This window comes from Balaenoptera borealis (assembly GCF_965194805.1).
Source record: "Balaenoptera borealis genome assembly, chromosome: 4".
Lineage (NCBI taxonomy): Eukaryota > Metazoa > Chordata > Mammalia > Artiodactyla > Balaenopteridae > Balaenoptera > Balaenoptera borealis.
Genome location: NC_138861.1, coordinates 30799138 through 30819657, shown reverse-complemented (window position 1 = coordinate 30819657; position 20520 = coordinate 30799138). Strand labels below are relative to the sequence as shown.

General features: G+C 38.5%; 1 protein-coding gene across 5 annotated transcripts in view; it reads right to left on the bottom strand.

The window, feature by feature from the left end:
- NFKB1 (nuclear factor kappa B subunit 1) overlaps nt 1–20520 on the bottom strand; it is a 125005-nt gene that overhangs the window by 78371 nt on the left and 26114 nt on the right. For 4 of the 5 annotated variants that reach the window (XM_082390976.1, XM_082390977.1, XM_082390974.1 and 1 more), the window contains exons 3-5: nt 18870–18945; nt 14627–14667; nt 10477–10575 (exon numbers count right to left, since the gene is read on the bottom strand). In XM_082390976.1, the coding sequence (XP_082247102.1) occupies nt 10477–10575; nt 14627–14667; nt 18870–18945 (216 nt within the window). The remainder of the gene's footprint in view (nt 1–10476; nt 10576–14626; nt 14668–18869; nt 18946–20520) is intronic. The other variant, XM_082390975.1, reaches the window with a different exon arrangement.

Here is a 20520-nt window from a genome sequence, read left to right as displayed (position 1 = left end):
GAATATTGCCCCCCCAAAATTCATGTCTACCCAGAACCTCAGAATGTGGTCTTATTTGGAAATGGGGTCTTTGCAGATGTAATTAATTAAGATGAAGTCAGACTGGATTATGATGGGCCCTAAACCCAATGACTGGTGTCTTTATAAGAGAAAGGGAGATTTAGACATAGAAAGGCAGAGGGAAGACAGTCTTTGGAAGACAGAGGCAGAAATTGGAGTGACACAGCTACAAGCCAAAGAATGTCAAGGACTGCCAGCAACCGCCAGAAGCTAGAAAGAGGCAAGGAAGGATTCTTCCCTAGAGCCTTCAGAGGGACCATGGCCCTGCTGACAACTTGATTTTGGACTTTTAGCTTCCAGGACTGTGAGAGAATAAATTTCTGTTGCTTTAAACCACCTAATTTGTGGTAATTTGTTATGCAGCCCTAGGAAAGTAATACAATACTTGTGCAAATTATCATATGCATAACGCCTAAGGGAACACAGTTAAGGAGTTTAAAAAGAATTTAATAGATTCCTTTCTGGCCTCTTGCTACCTATAAGATTTTCATAAGAAATCAAGTGTTACATCTAAAAGTAAGCTTTTGACATGGCATCTGTTTTCCATCTCCTACCTTAATAACCCCAGATAGGAGGAAGGACATGGTGTAAATAGAGTGGAAGCAGTACTAACTAGTGAAGTTGTGCCGAAAATAAATTACTAGACTGGTGAAGCTTTTGTGTAGCTCCATGATTCCATAAACCAATCAATAAAACTGCCATTCAGTACTCAAATTAGTGTATTTTGGAATATAAAAATAGAAGCAACTACCATTTTTAAGTGCTTACTATGTGCCATGCACTGAACAACTCAACTTATACCTATATCCTATGAAGCAGGTATTATTTATCTCAACTTTACAAATGAAGAAACTGAGGCTTGGCCAAGTTAAATAACACTACCAGTAAGTGGCAAAGCTAGGCATCAACATCATTTCAGCCATGAACTAACTGCCTTCAGAGCCAATGTTTTAAAATCTAAAAGTGTGGTCCACAAGCCACCTGGACCTCACCCTAGACTAGAACCTCTAAGAGTAAAACCAGAAATCTGTAGCTTTATTATCTCCTTCCAGGACTTCAATATAGACTCCTGTTACTCTTTCTCTTGTAACCTGTATCTCACCCTTTCTTTCAAGTTTTCCTTCTCTCTGTGCTACATTCCAGGAAATTACTTCAGATCTATTTTTAAATTTGGTAATTCTTCCATCTCTAAGCTTGATTTTAACTCATTCACTGAGTTAAATCACTTCAGTGATTATATTTTAAATCTGAAATCCTGCTTTTTTTCTTAACATTTGGTCATAAGCATTTTCCATGCTGTACAGTCTTCATAATTAAACAGTAGCATAATATTCTATTCCATGGTTACACCATGATTTACCTACTCATTCTCCTGTTATATCTTGCCATTATATGACATGAGTCCTTAGAAATTATCAAAGGATTATCATACTAAAAGACCCACTGTGATTTAGCATGTGTGGAGTGGGCCCCGGCACCTCTGCAGTTAAAATATTCTTGGGTGATTCTGATGCACATCCGTGGTTGAGAAGCATCGACTTAAAGAACCCCCAAAGTAGAGACAGACCCTTAACGTTACAATAATTAACAGTATCCCATGGTGGTTAAGAGTGTGCACTCTTAAATCACACTGCCTGAACTGAAATCTTGGGCTCCGTCCCTGAAAGACTGCGAGACCCGGGGGTAAGCTTCTTAACTTCTCTGGACTTCGGTTTCCTCATTTATCAAATGAGGACCACAGAACCTATTTCAGCGGGCTGCGATGACTAAGTGAGATGATATACATAAGCACAGCAAGCCGTCCTTATAACCGTTCTGCCGGGTGGATGGGGACCTAAAGGCGAGAGGCATCGTCTGGGGAAGCCTGCTTGCACCTCCCAGCCCACCCTCACGACAGTTCAGAGGGGTGAATGGAGACTAGAGGATTCTGGTCTCGAATCCACCTGGAGGGTGGGGGGAGGAGATTGAGACTGCAGGGTAGTTTACAGCCTCGGCTCTAGATCTGCTGACAAGTGGAAAAACAGCTTGTCTGTGGAGGAGGTGTTACACCTTTGGAGGCCGTACTACTGCGGCAGGAAAAAAGTGGGCTTCAGGCCAGACACTTACAACCAGCCTCCTGTTTGCATTTCCTGAGACAAGAGGTAGGTGGGCTCCAGGTTAGGCACTTACAGTCAGCCTCCTGTTTGCTCTCCGAAATGGAAGCAATGACAGAGACGGGGTAAATAGCCAGGCTTTGTCTTCTGTGGACACCTTAAGACGACAGTCATGGCAGGAACAGAGAGGGGCAAAACCTCGTTTGAGTAAAGGATCAGGGGATCTCTGCTTCCCCCCTCCTTGGGGCAAGGGAGACACTACACATGTGCAGAAAGGCTCCTTGGGGGGGCTTCCCTGGTGGCGCAGTGGTTGGGAGTCTGCCTGCTAATGCAGGGGGCACGGGTTCGAGCCCTGGTCTGGGAAGATCCCACATGCCGCGGAGCAACTGGGCCCGTGAGCCACAACTGCTGAGCCTGCGCGTCTGGAGCCTGTGCTCCGCAACAAGAGAGGCCGCGACAGTGAGAGGCCCGCGCACCGCGATGAAGAGTGGCCCCCGCTTGCCGCAACTAGAGAAAGCCCTCGCACAGAAACGAAGACCCAACACAGCCAAAAATAAATAAATAAATAAATAAATAAAGTGTAAAAATTAAAAAAAAAAAAAAAAGGCTCCTTGGGGGTCAAAAGTCAGGGGACAACTCCAGGCCGTGGTGACTCTTGCTTCTCCCAGATGCCTTCACGTCGGGATCCATCTTGGCTGAGAGGTGCGTGGGCACCTAAGGGGAGGGTCCCGAGACAAATTAGCCAGGGGGGACAAAACAAGATGATCGGCCAGAAGGAAGACAAAGACCCAGAAAACTGCCCCTTTATAAAGAATTTAAACTTCCCAAAGGCGTGACTCTCTCTCTGAGTTCGCCCGTGCGTCTTTCTGCATGTACTTTGTTTTCCCAACAAACTTTTTACTTTTCTCTTTACCTTCTGCCTCCTCGCCTGAATTCCTTCCTGACAAGGCAGGCAAGAAGTAGGGATCCAGGCCCTAGCCACCGGCCCCTGCGGTCTAGTGGTCAGGACTTCCGGTCCGGGAACTAAGATCTTGCTTCCAGCTACCGCTCGCTGCTGCATGCGTCTGAAATCAGTTCTCCTGTATATTCTTACCTTATCAAGAAGAATAACCAGTATGTGACTTTATGAGACCCGAATTCCTCAATGGAATGAGGAAAGGCTATATAATCTTCAAACTGAGACCACTGGGGTTAGAAGAAGCCATCAGAGATTTGCTTCTGATTAAATAATAGTCCCAGGAACAATCATGTATTTAAGGAAAAACAGATGGAAGAAAAATGGGAATAGCCAACAGAGGAAGGTCGCCAAGCCAGGATGAACAAAAATGAAGCTTAAAATTCAGACAATCTGTAAATTCAAGAAGCCTATGGTTCTCCTAATAATTTCCAAGGGTTACATTTCACAGCTATGATCCACGATAGAAGTCTCCTCTAATGAGTAGCTTTCTCTAGTTCATAATGCAGACTATGAATACATACAGTAAATTTAGAGGGCTGTTTTTAAAAACATTCTACAAGGTAATATTTTGTTCTAGGGGCCAAATGAAAAACTTCTGAACTACGTGAAAGAAAAATACCTAGAAGTCTAGATTGCGGTTACACATGGAAAGGAGTTTTGTCTGCTTGCCAAGAGAGCAGGACCTGACACATAGTACCCAATGAATATATGTTAAATACATTTTCTCTCTTTTGGCTTCAACTACTAATGGTTAACTTCATATTTAATCAGCATCCCTATGGAAGAGCAAGGAAGAAAATGCAGTGAAGCCTATTTGCCTTTTTGGGCTGTTGATACTAAGTCTCCCCACCTTTCCACCCTACAACCCAAGTGAAGGGAGGTTTTCCTGGGCCTTGTGTTGAGCAATCTTAATTATTTCAACTCACTGAAAATGGATTTTAAAAAAATGGAAAAATGGAAATATAAAATTAAAAATTACAAAAATAAAAAAATTTTTTTAAGACATTTTATATATCTTTTTTTATTAGCTGCTTTTTATTAGCAGTTTTTAAAATCAGCTGCTGTTAGAAAGCTAAAGTGACATGTACTCTGCAGCACTGGTTCTTAACCATGTGTGAGTCCTTCCCTTTGAAAATCCGATAAAAAGTTATACTTATCCCCCCAGAAATATGTATATACGTACACATAAAATTCTGCATATAAATTTAGAAGTCCAAAATCCCTCTGAAACCGGTAAAAGTGATCCAGGTTACAAAGCCCTTCTCTTCAATATAGCGCAGAGCTCTGGATTTAGGGGATGTGGTTATTTTCCCTTTTTAACTTACGTAAATTGTGAACAGCTTAGGGGTATTGATAAAAATTTTTAAAAATGCCATGAAGTAGGTTTCATGTGCATGCCTAATTGATTATTGGTGATCTTCTTCCCCGTTTTTAGTAATTGAGTCAGATTAAATTATTCAAAACTAGTATTATAACTAGATCCTTAAAATGGCAAACCTCCCAAACCAGACAAGTCCATACAAAGGAAAGGGAGATTACACAAGGACATGTGATATCCCTAAATGCCACAGCAGATCAGCCAGTCTTTATTTGACCTTGACAGAAACTTAACATTTAGGATTTTTAAGTGAGAGGCACCAAGAGTGGAGACTTAAGAAAGAAAAAAAACAACCCAATTGTGGGGGGTAGGGACAATAAAAAAGCTGTTTTTGACCCAAACATTTCAACACATACCTTCTGTTCAATATAAAACACTAAGGAAAGAAAACATATGTGAGAATCAGCTTTCGGAAAACATCTGATTAAAAATAGTTACACTACATCAGCTGTGTTTCAAGTTGTAGCCCATTGCATTTGGTATTTATAACTAAAGAGAAAATAAGAATACCAACTGGTCAGCTATTTGTATTTTAGAGTCAAGGTCACTGACAGCTTTCTGGTTGGCACGGAGCGGGCCACGCGGGAGGATGTCACAGCAGCTGAGGATATGTGCTTTCTGGCTGCTCTGGAAGAGAATCGGTGAGGGTTTCTGAAGCCGCATGGGGCTGTTCCTCTTGGGCACCTTTCCACCTCTGTGAAGAGGAAGGTAGTTTGACTAATATAAAAATCTCATGATTAACTTTCGGGAAAGAGGGAAATGAGCCTTCCCTGGCACTCCTTACTGAGTCAAAAACAGGCAGGGACAAGCTTCGCCTCGAGGAAGGTACTTGTGCTTTTCTGCCAGCCTCTCCCATTAGGAGATCCATGATGAAATTAGAACTGAGGAAACTTTCAAGGGAAACTTTGTAGGACAGTATAATAGATTCTTAAATGCTGAACAACAGGAAAGCTTTTCTTTAAAAAGGGCAAGATGTAAGAGTTAGGCTGCATATTTACTTTCCCTAGATTTTTGAATATTATTATTTTTTCCTGTAGGAGTCAGAATAAACTCCACATTAGGAATGAAGAAATTGTATCTAGATGATAAAGAGGAATCAATAGAATCAAAGTGAACACTCATCTTCAAGTGTTTTAGCCCAATTTTAACTCTTATTTGCCCTGAAAAAAAGCCATCATGTATAATAGAAAATTTGAGTTGAAACCAGTAAAAATTAATTTTCTTGAAAATGCCAGTATTCATGGAATCATACTTGTATAGTAAAAATATTAAATATATCAGAGATTGAAAATTCAGAGCAGTGGTTTACCTATGAAGAAGAAGAAAAAAGTGAACAATGGGTGGGGCTTTAGTTGTATCTTTTATTTTAGAAAGAGATCAGAAGCAAATATGGTAAAATGCTGATACAGTTGGCCCTCTGTATCCTCAGGTTCCACATCCGTGATTCAACCAACCACAGAAGGAAAATATATTTTTTTAATTCCAGAAAGTTCCAAAAAGTGAAACTTAAATTTGCTGCGCACCGGCAACTATTTATATGGCATTTACATTGTACTAGGTGTTAAAAGTAATCTGGAGATGATTTAAAGTATACAGAAGGATTGTGCAAAGGTTATATGCAAAGACTGCCCCATTTTATACAAGGGACTTGAGCATCCATGAATTTTGCTATCTGCGGGGATCCCAGAAACAATCCCCCAGGATACTGAGGGATGACTGTACCTGTCAAATCAGATGGTGGTATATGGTGTTCTTTGCATCAATTTTTAAATGGCCCGTACACATGAAATATTTTATAATTAAAACAATTTTTGAAAAAGAATGTGAAGACTTCCACGGCAAGACCCGTGAAAGCTAATGGATTCTTTGACATGAAAGAAACATGCAGAACACCAGATGGTTCAATAGTCCTAATTCTAGAAATAATCTCAATATTGTAAGAGTGTGTCTAAGCCTAGCCTACATCCAGTTTATCAGAAATAGCGTATTAAGCATAGGACAAAATTCCAGTAGCAAAAGGAGAACTGGGGTAGGCCCTTAGAGTTGGTTTTAAAATGATTTAACTTGAGGTATCATATTTGGACAATCAGCAAGAGAGAAACCCAAGCAGGGTTATATGTTTACAACCTCCATAAAGCCCAGCTAGAGGTCTGCAGGCCCCAAACCACAGCCAGCCCCTACAGCTCTGGGGCTGGCCCTCAACACTTTGCTGCTGCCTGTGCGTGACCGAGCGCATGCTGAACCACTAGCCTTCCAGGGGCCGCTCCGGGGCGTGGTGCGCCCTCCCAGAGGCATGATGAGAAGAGAAAGAGTGAGGCCGGAGGAGGGAGAGGAGGGTAAGAGGCTGCAGGTGAGGAAAAGACGGAGCCTGGAACATTTTACTCTTAAGCCTGAACAAATGTACTTTAATAAATAGGGAGCATACGTAAATCTCAGAAATATCATTTCCTTCCAGTAGATGTAAATGCTCTCCCTCTGAAGTTCCTGTGGAGATGGCATTCGGCGAGGGCGTGGGGCACTGGCTGTTACACTTCCCTCTACTGCAAGGGGGCACGACGACCACTCCACAGATGCCTCTGTTGCTCATGCCCAGGGGCTGTGCAGGTTTACAGCCTTGACTGAATCCATCTCCACTTTCACTTTCTCTTCTGTAACAGTTTATAACGGAGAACCAACAGAACTCCTACGTTAACTTTTAGGTATGCAGTTATCATAGAATATGGAATGTTTAGGATATCTTTTTTCTTCTCTTTTCTATCTTTCTCCTTAATATCCAGGTACAATAACTCAGAGATTCTATAAGAAGTTATAGAGTCGCCATGATCATCAACTCGAAAATAAGTATCTAATAATCAGGAAAAGTACACACGTTTGCAAAATAATATACTCAGGCAATTCTATATAACCTACGCACTACAGCTTTATATAGCAGAGAAGTACGCAAAGGAGAAAGGTTAAGGTTGATTAGACACTGCACCTAGATCAGTGGTTCTGGAGCAAGGTGCTTTTGCCCTCCCCTCCCCCAGGACATATGGGAATGTCTGGAGACACGTTTTGGTTGTCACGACTGTAAGAATGTTACTGCGTCTGTGGGTGTGAGTTAGCGATGCTGCTAGATATCCTACGATGAACTGGAAAACCCTCCAAAGCGTGAAGTTTTCTCACCCAAATCCCTGGCCAGTGGTGTCTGTCCCACCGCTTGTCTTGCAGCCTCACAAGTAGCGGGTGCTTACTGAACTACTGCCACAGACATGTACAGCTGTGAAGATCCTCCCGATAAAGATACACACTGAGAGCAATTCCTTCCTCAGCAAAATACTGGCAAACAGAATCCAACAACAAATAAAAAGGATCATACACCATGATTAAGTGGGGTTTATCCCAGTAGTGCAAGGATTTTTCACCGGCAAGAGAGACTTAAAAATCCATTTGTAAACCAAAAGGTCACCCTCAACTATCCTTTGTGAAAAAGACTATATATTAAAAGTGATACTGGAAGAGCTCTGGAAAAAATACCTCATGATTGACTCTTTCCCTCCTCCCCATCCCTCTGATTAAGAGCTTCAAAGATAAATAAAATTACTTCCTTTAACTATTACAAAGAGCAGAGTCACTTAATCTCTGAGTGAATGATGACAGGCTAAGAGAACAATGACAGTTTGTAATAGACTCTCTAAACTATTCTTCATTTTCTTACAACTGGATTAAATGCTTAATAAATATATGTTGAATTCGTGAATAAAAATATAATTGGGTGAAATAGTGAAGCTGTAGCTGAAGTTCAATAACAACTAATCTTACACATGTATATTCTGACTTCCTTTATTATTAGTTGTTTATATACCTAGATTTCCCACTAAGTATTAAACTCCTTGATACAGAAACTTTGATTTGAGAAGAACATCTAATGTCCATTAGGTGGTTTTATTTCTAGACTGTTCTGTAAATGTGAGGCAGCAACCACTACATGAGAAGGATGTATGAAGACTGAGTATAAATGGATATATAGTTTTTTTATTAGGTAACAAATTTATAACAAAGCTAATGCCATGTATTTTTTAGTATCAAGAACTGTCACTTAGCCACAAAAGACTGGAGCAATAGGAGTAAGCAGTTCTTGAAAATACTGTCATTTATATTTTTTTGTACAGAGACGGTCTAGAAAAAAACTCCCAGTTTTTCTCTTAATGCTAATTCTTCAGTAATTATAATCAGTGTCAATGCAGATAACATGTATCTTTCAATTATCCTTATTACAAGTACACACGTATAGACACAAACAATATTTATATATAGGACACACAGACACAGGTGTTAAGAAGATAAGTGCTGGATCTGACTCCCTAACATCTGAGTACCCTTTACCCCTGAGCTCCTCTCCCATGTTGTCCAGAGTTGTAATTCTCTGCGCCTTATCTCTCCGTTGTCCTCCCGTGTCCTGTCCCCTGGGTCCCAGCTCCCAGCACCCCAAATGCACACGTTCAATGAGCAAGAGCCTGCTGTAGGATAATGAGCCACGGGTCCTTTGAGGACAGCAAGGCTCCTCTCTAAGAACCGCAGTTTCCTCACAGGTTTTACACTTTTTACCTACCAGGGTTGTTTTGAGGATAGAAGAGATAATGTATGTAAAGCACTTTGCAAATCTTTGGTGCTTAATAAATGCTAATTCCCTTGTTTTATTGCTGCTCCTCTTTCCTCATTCAGATTCTAAAGGACTTGAGACCATAAGACTGTGGCTAAACACATCATATTTACCCTGCCTAATGACCCTGAACAGGAAAAACATCTTTCATTCCACAGGAGAGCTGGACAGGAGACTTAAAATGCTAATACAATTGGCAGGACCAATACTACATAATATTCTCAAGAGGTAAAGAATCACAGGATTTTGTTTTAGATCAGGGATAAGAAAATAGAAAAGGGCTGGACCTAGCAGTGGGATATGAGGAGAGGGAGGGAATAAAACGCAAGGCTGAAAACCAAACACCAATTTCCTTGACATCACGATTTTACTGGAGGTCTGTCTTGTTGCCCTTCACCTATTCACAACAACAAACCAATAAGAAGACTGAGGCCAAAAGAACGTTATATCCTAAGGGGCACTCACACCTTAGTGGGAACTGAGTTGATAACCTTTGCCAAAGCCTTGAGTCACTGAACAAATGAAAATGTTTATAAATTATGAAATTGCAATTATGGACTGGTTTATCTGCAAAACTGTTAGCAATCAGTCTATGAAACAAGACATCACATTATGAAAATAAAAAACTCAAATTACCTCAGCGGAAGATATTCCCAATTAAATAAAAAGAGAGAAAAAAGAACCGGAAGGTATAGAAAAGGCTCGGCCAAGCCCACCACGGCATGTCATGAAGTACTACATTCCAAGGACCACCACATGTGGACGCGCAGTTGCTCAGGCCCTGTGGTACTGCCAGGCTCTCTGTGGACCACTTACATACATTTTCTCATTCAATCTCTAGGAGACTTTATGAAGTAGAGACCATTAACATGTCTGCATTTTGCACATTCAGGTACTGAGGTTTAATAGTGTTGGATAACCCAGTCAAAGGCACACAGCTAGTAACAGAGTCTGGATCTGAATTCATGAGCTGCAGTTTTGTTCTTCAACTGAGTTTTGTTTTTCACTAGAACTCCAAAGAGCTGAAATCAAGCACTCTCTCAAAGACTTATCAAAGTTTTAGGAAGTATACAACTAAAAAACCCTTGAAGATTATCAAGAAATAATAAAAGTTCTGTTAGTTAATGTTGAGACAATTTGTACTAAATGGAAATATTAACAGAGTTTTAAAATCTGTCACCTCTATTGCTAAGAGACACATTTCTATTTAAATATTATAATAATCACGTGAACACTTCAGCTTAGGCACACAGGCAAATGGTAGTTATATTTAAAGGGTTCCTTTCTTTTGCTCCTAGGACATCAAATCTTCCAGAATTCACATGGAAAGATACCATGAACTTACTTTGACCTGAGGATAGGACTTCTTGTTCTTTTCACTAGATGCACCAGGGAGTCCTCCATGGGAGGGGCCTTCACACACATAACGGAAACGAAATCCTCTCTGCAAAGGTAAACACAAGGTGAACAAGTTTGAGAGATACTTACTAAAAATTACAGGGACAAAGTGATACAAATTTTAAATGCTTGGTGTATTAAAGGAAAAACATAAACTGTGAAGGACTGTCGATGAGAACCACTTTTCCCATAACCTCATTAGGAACACTGATGGGAACTGGTATTTGTGCCCTGAGCTGCGGCTTAGAAGCCAGGCCCCTGGCCCTGCAGAGCCCCTCCTGCTGTGCTCTGCGGACGGTGACCTGCTGCAGAGTTTAAGCCCTGGACTCAACGCGCTACGGCTTGTTCGCATCAGAGCTTCCTCATCTCGAATTGCGGCTGCCAAGCTCTGAAACTGGCCATATGACTCAAAGTTAAGCTTCTCTGACTCTTACTTGAAGGAATTCCTTTATCGACTCCGATGACAGCTGGTCCAGGAGGGCATACAGAAATGTCTTGTTAAATATGCTGCATCAGCGTTGTAGAACACACCCTACGCTAGATCTCACATCTGGTCAGCAACTCTCAACAGCTCAGAAGAGAAGAGTTTTGATTTAAGATTATCGCTATTAACAGCTCCAGCTGGACACGTTAACTGACTTGAATAAATCCAAAACTAGACAGTCCCTTTATATATTAACTCAAGAATTTTACAGGCATAGTAAATCGATTAAGAATTAGCTAGAAGCCTTTACTATGTGGGCTGATAAACACCTAAGTTCTCTGTTTTTTTATCTATACAAATAAGGTTAGACTAGACCATACTCAAGGTCTATTCCAGTTCTAACATATTATGATTTACAAAGCTAACAATTATAACTGTGCATATTTGTACACAAAGAATAAAACAAGAGCACTTATGAGAATGGCTCTCATCATCATATTAAGGGAGCTTTCAACATTTTCCCTGAAAGACTCAACTTTATAATGATGTCAAACAATTTGTGGTAGTGTTAGTAGTTTATAATTACGCAGTTACTTGACCGGATGTTTTTCCTGTTTTCAAATTCACCCTTTAGTGAAAAGAATATGTTAATACACTTTAAGGAACATCCTCACCTTTCATTTATGTTATTGTGGGGCTGACTTCATATAAACAGCACTGGATCCCTAGGCATCAGAAGCTCTGAACACCCACTACTTGGTGGTGAGGGCTTTCTCCCTTGCACACTGGACAGTGGAGCCCAGCAAACACGAAGGTTTTGACGGCTTTGAGCTCACGGACCAATGCAAAATTTCTGCCCTCCTTAGATTGCACTGCGTTTCACTATGCCTCACAGGGTCTTGAAAAGCAGTCTGAGAGGTCCAGGAACCCTGAACTAATGAAAGCACCTGAAATTGTTTCTAAATTGTGAGAATTTTCTAATTTCCAAAGAGGATCAGTCTAAAGCATATTTCATGGGACGAATAAGGCCTGAAGTAAATTCCTTAGTCGGGGAAACTGCTTCAAGTTACACATGGGTCTGGGGTGTATGATCAACTCATCAAAGTGGCACCTAAAACAACTCTTGCAAATGGCTCCTCAGGAGATCCCAAACCTAAACACCTGGGAAGCTTTTTGAGGATAGTCATTTGGAGGCAATTATCCTCTGTTTTGCTTCTCACAAAATTCAAACTAAAAAAAAAGTTACAAATTCAGACCTATACCTTTTATAGAGAAAGGCTGTTGACTTATTTTTAATAATTAAGTGAAATTTCTAAAAGCATGAAAAAGCAACAGTGTGCGTAACAGCCTCCAGAATTGGCTAGCCATAAAATAGGGATTTACCTGACGGGTAATCAATTTAAATACAAGTTCAGTTTTTAAATAATATTAGATAATTAGCACTTAATAATATGCAACAGAACTGGATACGCTAAAGATTAGTAGTCTGTGCTGTGACTCATCTCTGTCAGAGCTGGGGAAAACTGTGGCAGAGACCCCAAAGACAAAAGAACATTTTTCTAGATTTTATTTTTAAAACTTAATAAATTAATTCATTATCTTTAATCACAAAATTCCTTCAGGACAGTTGGAAAAATAAGTACTTATACATATACTTTTATATCTTACTGGGAGTGGTTTCAAATAGAATATGAGTAAAAAGACATGTCTTAATAGCTTGCTTATCATTTAAAAAACAATAGACATTATTCATGGTTGGATAAAAGTATCTAAACTTCCATGCAAAGGAATTTCTAACCTGAGGATAGAAATTTATTACTGTTTTTTTTTTTTTTTAAGGAAGCTAGGATGTCTTCAAATGCATAGTCTGGATGCATTTCAGATTCTAAATTTTTGAGATTAAAGGTTTGCCAGTCCACAGCCATTCATCTCAGTAACTCCATTTGCTTAAAATGAGTCATCAACCTCAAAGGCAAGGCTATAACCATCCGGTCAGAAAGTCTGACTTAAATACAATCTTCTTACTTTCACTGGAGTCAGACATCAAAATATTATCAGTTTGGTAAGCAAACACACTGATTTACTCAGATAAGCTTTTACACATCCACAAACAGCGAATTAAATTTTGAATTTTGGACCTATGTAACCCACCCTTCAAATAAATCATAAGTATCAATTTTTCCTTATGACTACTGGACCCACAGTAAGAAACTGCATTTAAAAATTCTTATTGTAGTGCTATGCTTATGAAAATGGATATGTGAAAAACATTTTACCTAGTATGCAAATAAAGTTTAGTTGATTTCTCAGTTTCATAGACTACTCAGATAATTTTCCAGGAGGCCAGACCACTGCCTAGAATGTTAAGGGATAACCTTCCACTGGGAGGGTCTTTGAGAGAGTCGGTGGCCTCCTGTGGGAACTCACCACTATGGAATTGGACGTGGAGGTAAAACAAAGTCATGTCAGCAGCCTGTGGGGTCAGGGTGTGCCACCTGCAAGCGACTAAAACAACGGCCTCAAGTCTCACATGGCATTCCTGTCCCTGCACTAAAAATGTTAACCCAAGTTCAACCTCCTAAGGATAGTCTATTCGGTCATAGTTAAGATATTTACATCCTTTATATCTTGACCAAAATCCAAATACATATATAAGGCCACGATTAGAGTAACCACAACAGATGCTTTAAGTTCTTGACCTAGTTAGCATTTGTTAAGTGTTACACAGTGCAAAAGTGTTACACTTACTTGCCTGAGCTACTAAAAACATTTAGGAAAGGTACTGGATGATATAACTGCAAGAGAGCAGGTACACTCATCCTCAGTCTCACACAGATGTGATAATAAGCACATCCATTTGGAGATTTACTGACTTGGTCCTCATTTTGCAGAAGACTATAGCATTATTTCCATCCCTCAATGACTGAAATCTCATACAGGCAAATATTAGAGAGTCTCTTCCCTCCTCTTTGATAGCTCTGGTCCATTCCAATTTCTAATAAATATTTACCCATGGGGGCATGGTGAGGAGGCCACTTCAATTCCCAGGTATCCTCTATAGAATCTAGTAGTAAGAGGAAGAGCCTGATAAAATAAAATGCTCCTCTCCTGACTCCAAAGAGACTGAGTCCAAAGCTAACACCAGAGAGAAGAGAACTCAACTGTCCAGTCTAATACTTTCTCTACACCCTACTGATACCTTTAGTATCTTAGGCTCCACGTTTCAAAGACAGAACAGAGAAGGCTGGAGCTCCGAAGGAAAGAGGAAGGCTAAGAAGTACTGCATGTGCAGGGACATGTTGATGGACGTAACTCAGCGTACGTGAACTGCATGCATGTGTATTCCCTTATAAATGAAAATGAGTGTAGATAACCTATGTCTCTCCTAGGAGTGGCTGGTAAGCAAAGTTAGTGGAGATCGTGGGATATCAAGGATCTCTAATTAAGTTTTATAGAACTACATACTGAGGCTCAGGACAGTGTGAAGAATGACTAAGAGAAATGTAAAGTGGATGAATAAAGTTGTCACATAATTTGTCAGGTTGTTGATCTTCTAGATAAGGTACTTCCTTTGTAAAATTCGTTTATTATTTTATTTGGTGCTTGAGATATTAATATTAGACTTATGGATCTAACAATTAAAGAGAAAGTCCCACCCCTTTCATCTTCTTACCTGTTTAGGTTGCTCTAATATTTGAAGGTATGGGCCATCTGCTAAAAACAAAACAACAAACAGAAACCAAAAGAAACTGTGAGGCTTCTCAAATTTGGTAAAAAGAAAAATATATACATACAAAAGAAGTAAAAAAACTCAAATTATGTTTTTAAATATAGGCTTCAAATAAATGTGTTAGCTAAAATTCCACAAGGATATAATATATCTTCCTTGTTTGAATATTAAATTTATCCTTATTTTAACAACAGTTTTACACCGTTAGAGAGAACCACACTATATAAACGTCTTGTTGAATGGTGATGGCGCATTGTACAACCCAACAAAAGGCATGATGTCTGGCAAGGATTAAGGCGTCAATAGCCTTCACAATCATGTCCACTAACAAAGCATTTTTTAAATGACACAAATACCAATTAAAAGCAGCAACCACTTCCTGGGCACTATGAAATTTTCTTTTGCCGTCATATCATTAGACACTGATTTCCATTCTTCAAAGAGAATGTGCTTAACGTGAAATTACAAGAGACTGAGCTAGTGCCTACATGTGAAACACACAGATAATGATTTCAGGCTATCTGCTTTTCCTTACACTAAGTTTTTGGTTCCTTTCCAATACTCGAATCCGTAAGTACTGCCCTCATTCCTTAACTGGCTAGCTTGTTCCTCCTCCCTCCCAAATTTAATTTGGTCTATCAGACATGGTAGATTCTTCTTATTAACTCATAGCTTCTGATGTTTGTATACAACTTTTGAATACTGTGCTCTCATATAGACTCTGTTCTAAAACAAGCATTTTATAAAATTCTGAAAATAATTTAGATAGGTGCATACCAATTAATTGTTATAAAAACAAAGAATACTAGAAGCTTAATCCATAGCCTGACTATACCTGACTATGGAAACTCAAAGGAAAATCAGAACCTCTGACGGTATAAATACAAATTTGTTCAATATGAGAAAAGTCCCTAAGCTTCCCAGCTGGTTTTTATGTCAACAGTATAAAAATCCATAGCTCTGCAATACATAAAGGCTCATGGTGTTTCTCACTGTTTGAATGTAAATTAAAATGGTACTAAAAAAATTCTAGAATGCTTTGGTGTCCATTTCAACCTTCACTGTCCCTAGGCCAGAAGTTCAAGACTTATTTTAGATAAGTATATTTATTAAGAAAGCTAAACTTTTAGGTTGAAATTAAAAATAAACTTTAACTTGAGAGAGGATTTATTTTTACCTTTTCAGTATTATGATCAGTCAGGATAAGGCTAGAAAACTGTAGGAAACTAAGGTATAATTATTTCCTATTATTATTCAAGAAATTTACAAGGAAGTCAGTTGAAAAATGACTGAATCTGAACTGAAACATACACAAGAAAAGAAAAAAGGGTAGGGACTGACCAATGTAGTATAATTAAGGTAAATTATCTTCTCTTGTCTGTATGAAATTAATTCCTGGATGTATTTAACTACTTTTAGAAAAGAAACTGTTAGAATTTTAAAATTCAAAAAAATGGCTAGAATTTCATTTCTGATAAGGAGATAAAACTGATTAGAAAAGGAAATATTTTCACACTGCTAATATAAAGCCTGTACAACAGTATAATAAATCTATTCATTAACATTCCCTCTAGAAAGCTAAATGAACTTATGAAGAAGAGAAGTCTTTAAGAAAGCAACATTTGACAGCAAGGTCCTACTGTATAGCACAGGGAACTATATTCAATATCCTGTGATAAACCATAATGGAAAAGAATATAAAAAAATGTATACATATGTGTAACTGAATCACTTTGCTGTACAGCAGAAATTAACACAACACTGTAAATCGACAATACTTCAGTTAAAAAAAAGAAGGCAACATTTGGATGTCATGGAAAATATAGAGGAGCTGGAACACATTTACATCAAACTTCAAGTCTCTCACTTCTTATTAACTCTTCTAAAAATACTTTAAGTTTTGCTATTATTTTTGCTGTATGATTTAATTTCCTTTAAATATGTGAAATTTTAAGGTTTGGGAATTTTGTTAGTGAAATGGGGCCATTTTTTCTGTTTCAGGGAACACACTCAAACATTAAATCAACTAGAAAATTAGATTTGATATGCATATATTTGTTTTAATGCCAATTTTCTTTGGCCGCATTTCTATGCCATGAACTGACATCCTACAGCATAATGTTACAGACCTAGCAGTCATGCCATATCCCATACAGTTTTCAACAAGTAGCAAAACTACTAATGGTTTTAGATTTCAAGAAATATAAAAGATAAAACAGTCTACATGAATATTACAAATTAATTCTGGTTTATATTACCTCTCTATCCCTTTAAAATGTGAATAAAACATCCATACATCTTGGTTTATAAAAACTGAACTATGCCACTGTAATGCAGAGGGAAAGTATGTGACAATAAAAATGATCAGGTAATAACTGGAAAATATGATTTTGAGGTATAATTATGAAAGTTCTTCTAATGTTATGGGCTAAATAATTCCTACAACATGAAGCTCTGACTACAGAATATTTACTGAGATAGTTCTTTTGATAATCTTATTTCTATCTCCATAAACTTGATGAAATAAAAACATTAAGAAAGCATTTGCATCAGGATATTGTTTGGCATCTACAGGCATTAATTAAATGGAAATGTATATGCTTCCTGAGGGCAGAACCTTTCATGTTTTCAATAAAGTATCAGTACCAAGAAAAAGACTTTGATCCTCAGAATAAGAAGTTCACAGGAAACACAGAAGCTACCAAGACATTTACTTGTTCACGGGAAGCTGACCTAGAGCTTATATTGGACAGCACTTGAGGAGATCTCAGGTACAGTAGCCTACAAAATATGTTTTGTGGGGTAAAGAGAGAAAGGGCTCAGCAGCACACTTAGTGAAGCTAATGAAGGTGAAGGTACAGCAGATTTATTTTTTTCCCTTCCCATGAACTTCTAGAAATAACAGATATAAAAATGCAGAAAAACATCTGATCTAAAAAATGAAAAGTGCCAGAGTAACAACACTAATTTTAAATGACGATGATACAAATTGGATAAAGTCTCCCATTGAGGACAAGCAAATCCATGGTAAACAGAATAGCTGACGCCCACTTCAGTGATTACAAAACTCTGTTACATACAACTTCCAAAATTGACTCACATAGCTTGTGAACATCTGTTGAGTCCCCTGGTGACGTGAGGAGCACATAAAAAGAGCTATCACAACAAGCTTACGTAAAAATCAATAAATAAAAACAGAGACTAAGTTGATTTTTTTTAATCGCCCATATGAGATTAAACAATTTGTTGATGGGGATAATTAAGAGTCATGTTAGGAGGAAGGATGATTCTCATGAGTTTATCCAACTGGTCAGAACATAAAGCAAAAAGCTTTTTAAAAAGGTGATTTTTCTACTGAGATGACTTTTATGATTTTTGTACAGTTTATGTTCCCAGTGTCTGGTATACTGGCTGGCACACAATAGGTACTAAAAAGTGTTTTTGGAATAGATTTGAGGAGTTGAGACTGCCTCATGTGTGCCTGGGACAAAGGAAACAGAAGTTATAAAGACATCAGAGATAACAAGATTGGGTGAAAGGAAAAATCCTACATGGAGTAAAGAAATTCCTTTTGAGCTGTGCTAGCAGATATCAGCAACAATTGTCAGTCATACAATGGGTAACTGGAGTCAAACATGCTTGTGCAAACATAGTCCAAAAAAGTACACTGAAAGATTGGTTTTTTTAAAATAAATTTATTTTTTATTTATATTATTTTCATTTTTGGCTGCGTTGGGTCTTTGTTGCTACACGCGGGCTTTCTCTAGTTGCAGCAAGCGAGGGCTGCTCTTTGTTGCGGTGCAAGGGCTTCTCATTTTGGTGACTTCTCTTGTTGTGGAGCACGGGCTCTAGGCACGTGGGCTTCAGTAGTTGTGGCACACGGGCTCAGTAGTTGTGGCTCACGGGCTCCAGAACACAGGCTCAGTAGTCGTGGCACAGGCTTAGGTGCTCCGCAGCATGTGGGATCTTCCCGGACCAGGGATCGAACCCGTGTCCCCTGCACTGGCAGGCAGATTCTTAACCACTGAGCCACCAGGGAAGTCCCAAAAGATAGGTTTTTAAAACATAAATCACCATTTCCTTTCCAAGTACCTCACTGACTTTCTAAAAGAATGTACAGAAAATCTTGAATTTAAAAAAAACCAAAGCAAAATGACAGGGCAACAGAGATGAGGAATTTTCTTACCTGTTGGCAGTGGTATCTCTGGTTGAAATAATTCTGGATTAAATATTGTATGATTCAAAGGATCCAAATGAAACATCTATAAAAAGGAAAATTTAAATATTTCAGTCATTATTTTTCCAACATTGTATTAAAAATTTGAACTTGAAACACCTAAAACTTAACTATAGGAACAAAAACTAAAGCCAAAAACAAAAACCTGAAAACACTTCAAATCAGAATTTAAAAAATACACTCAGGAGACCTAGCTAAGTTCTCATATGTATGGAACTTTACAGGGAGCTATGTGACAAAGGGATTTCAGAAGAATGACCCAGCTGTAAAGTCCACAGAGGTAAGGACATGGTGTAGCTTGCTTACTGGTATATCTGTAGGACCCAGTGTACATTTATCAGAATATAAATATATAAATATTTGTTGAATTTATGATTTAAAGCTTATACTCCCTTAGAAATATAAGCATGAGAAGATAATCCTAGAAATCTGTATTTCTTTTATGATGGTAAATAAACTCCTCCTCTACTCTAGCCATCCAACTTCAAGGCCTGAAAGAATTAGGCAGCAGCCCTAGAACAACTTACAGAAAAACTGAAAATACAACCTAGTCCAAAGAGCAAATAACTGAGCACTGAGCTCCCTCGCTTTTTTCTTCCACCTTTATTTACCTAGCACGACACAAAATACCTGGAATTTAGGGGGTGTGGCAGGCTGAATAATGGCTCCTCCATGGACATCCACATCCCAATCCCCAGAATCTGTGAATGCTATCTCATATAGCAAAAGGGATTTCGCACATGTTATTAGGGTAAGAATATAGAGATGGGGAGATTATCCTGAATTATCCAGGTGGGCCCTATAGGAGGGATGCAGGAGATCAAAGTGAACTGTAGGAGACGCAACAATGGAAGCAGGAAGCTGGAATGATGGAAGGGGTAGCAAGCCAAGAAATGCAAACAGCCTCTAGAAGTTCAAAAAGGTAAGGAAAGCGTTCGCAAGGAATGCAGCCCTACCAACACCTTGATTATAGACTTCTGACCTCCAGACTGTAAGAGAATAAATTTGTATTTTTTAAGCTACTAAACTTGTGGTAATTTGTTATAGTAGCACCAGAAAACTAATACAGTGGGCAAACAATATATTTTGATTGAATTATAATCTAACAATAAGTTACTAATAATTACTTATCCCAAGAGAAACATTTTCTTCCCACTTAGTTCACTCAGGATTTAAAATTCATACTTCTGAGTTTGGTATTTATTTCAACCTAAATAAGTCATCTGTGAAATGTCTGTGGACAGCACAGAAACCAAACATGTTTCATTTTTTTATGATACGCTAGTTAGTAAATATGCTGGAGCTGACATTTTTTTAAAAAACACAAATATTTTACTTCTTTTCTTTACTAGCATATTATTGGACATTCTTGGGTACCTAAGAATCTGTATGCCTAGTTAAATCAAGACTAAGAAATGCAGTGTTTAAATAAAGAAGGCTTCAGATCCAGTTGTGAGGTATGCAAATTTTCAATTGAGGAACAATAAATGTACTCCACTTCAATGCTTCAGAGTGAAGTTCATCTACACTATTCACCATTTGCTAAAAAGGAAATAAAGGAATGAAAAAACATGTTATTATAAAAATGGGCCCCACCTTA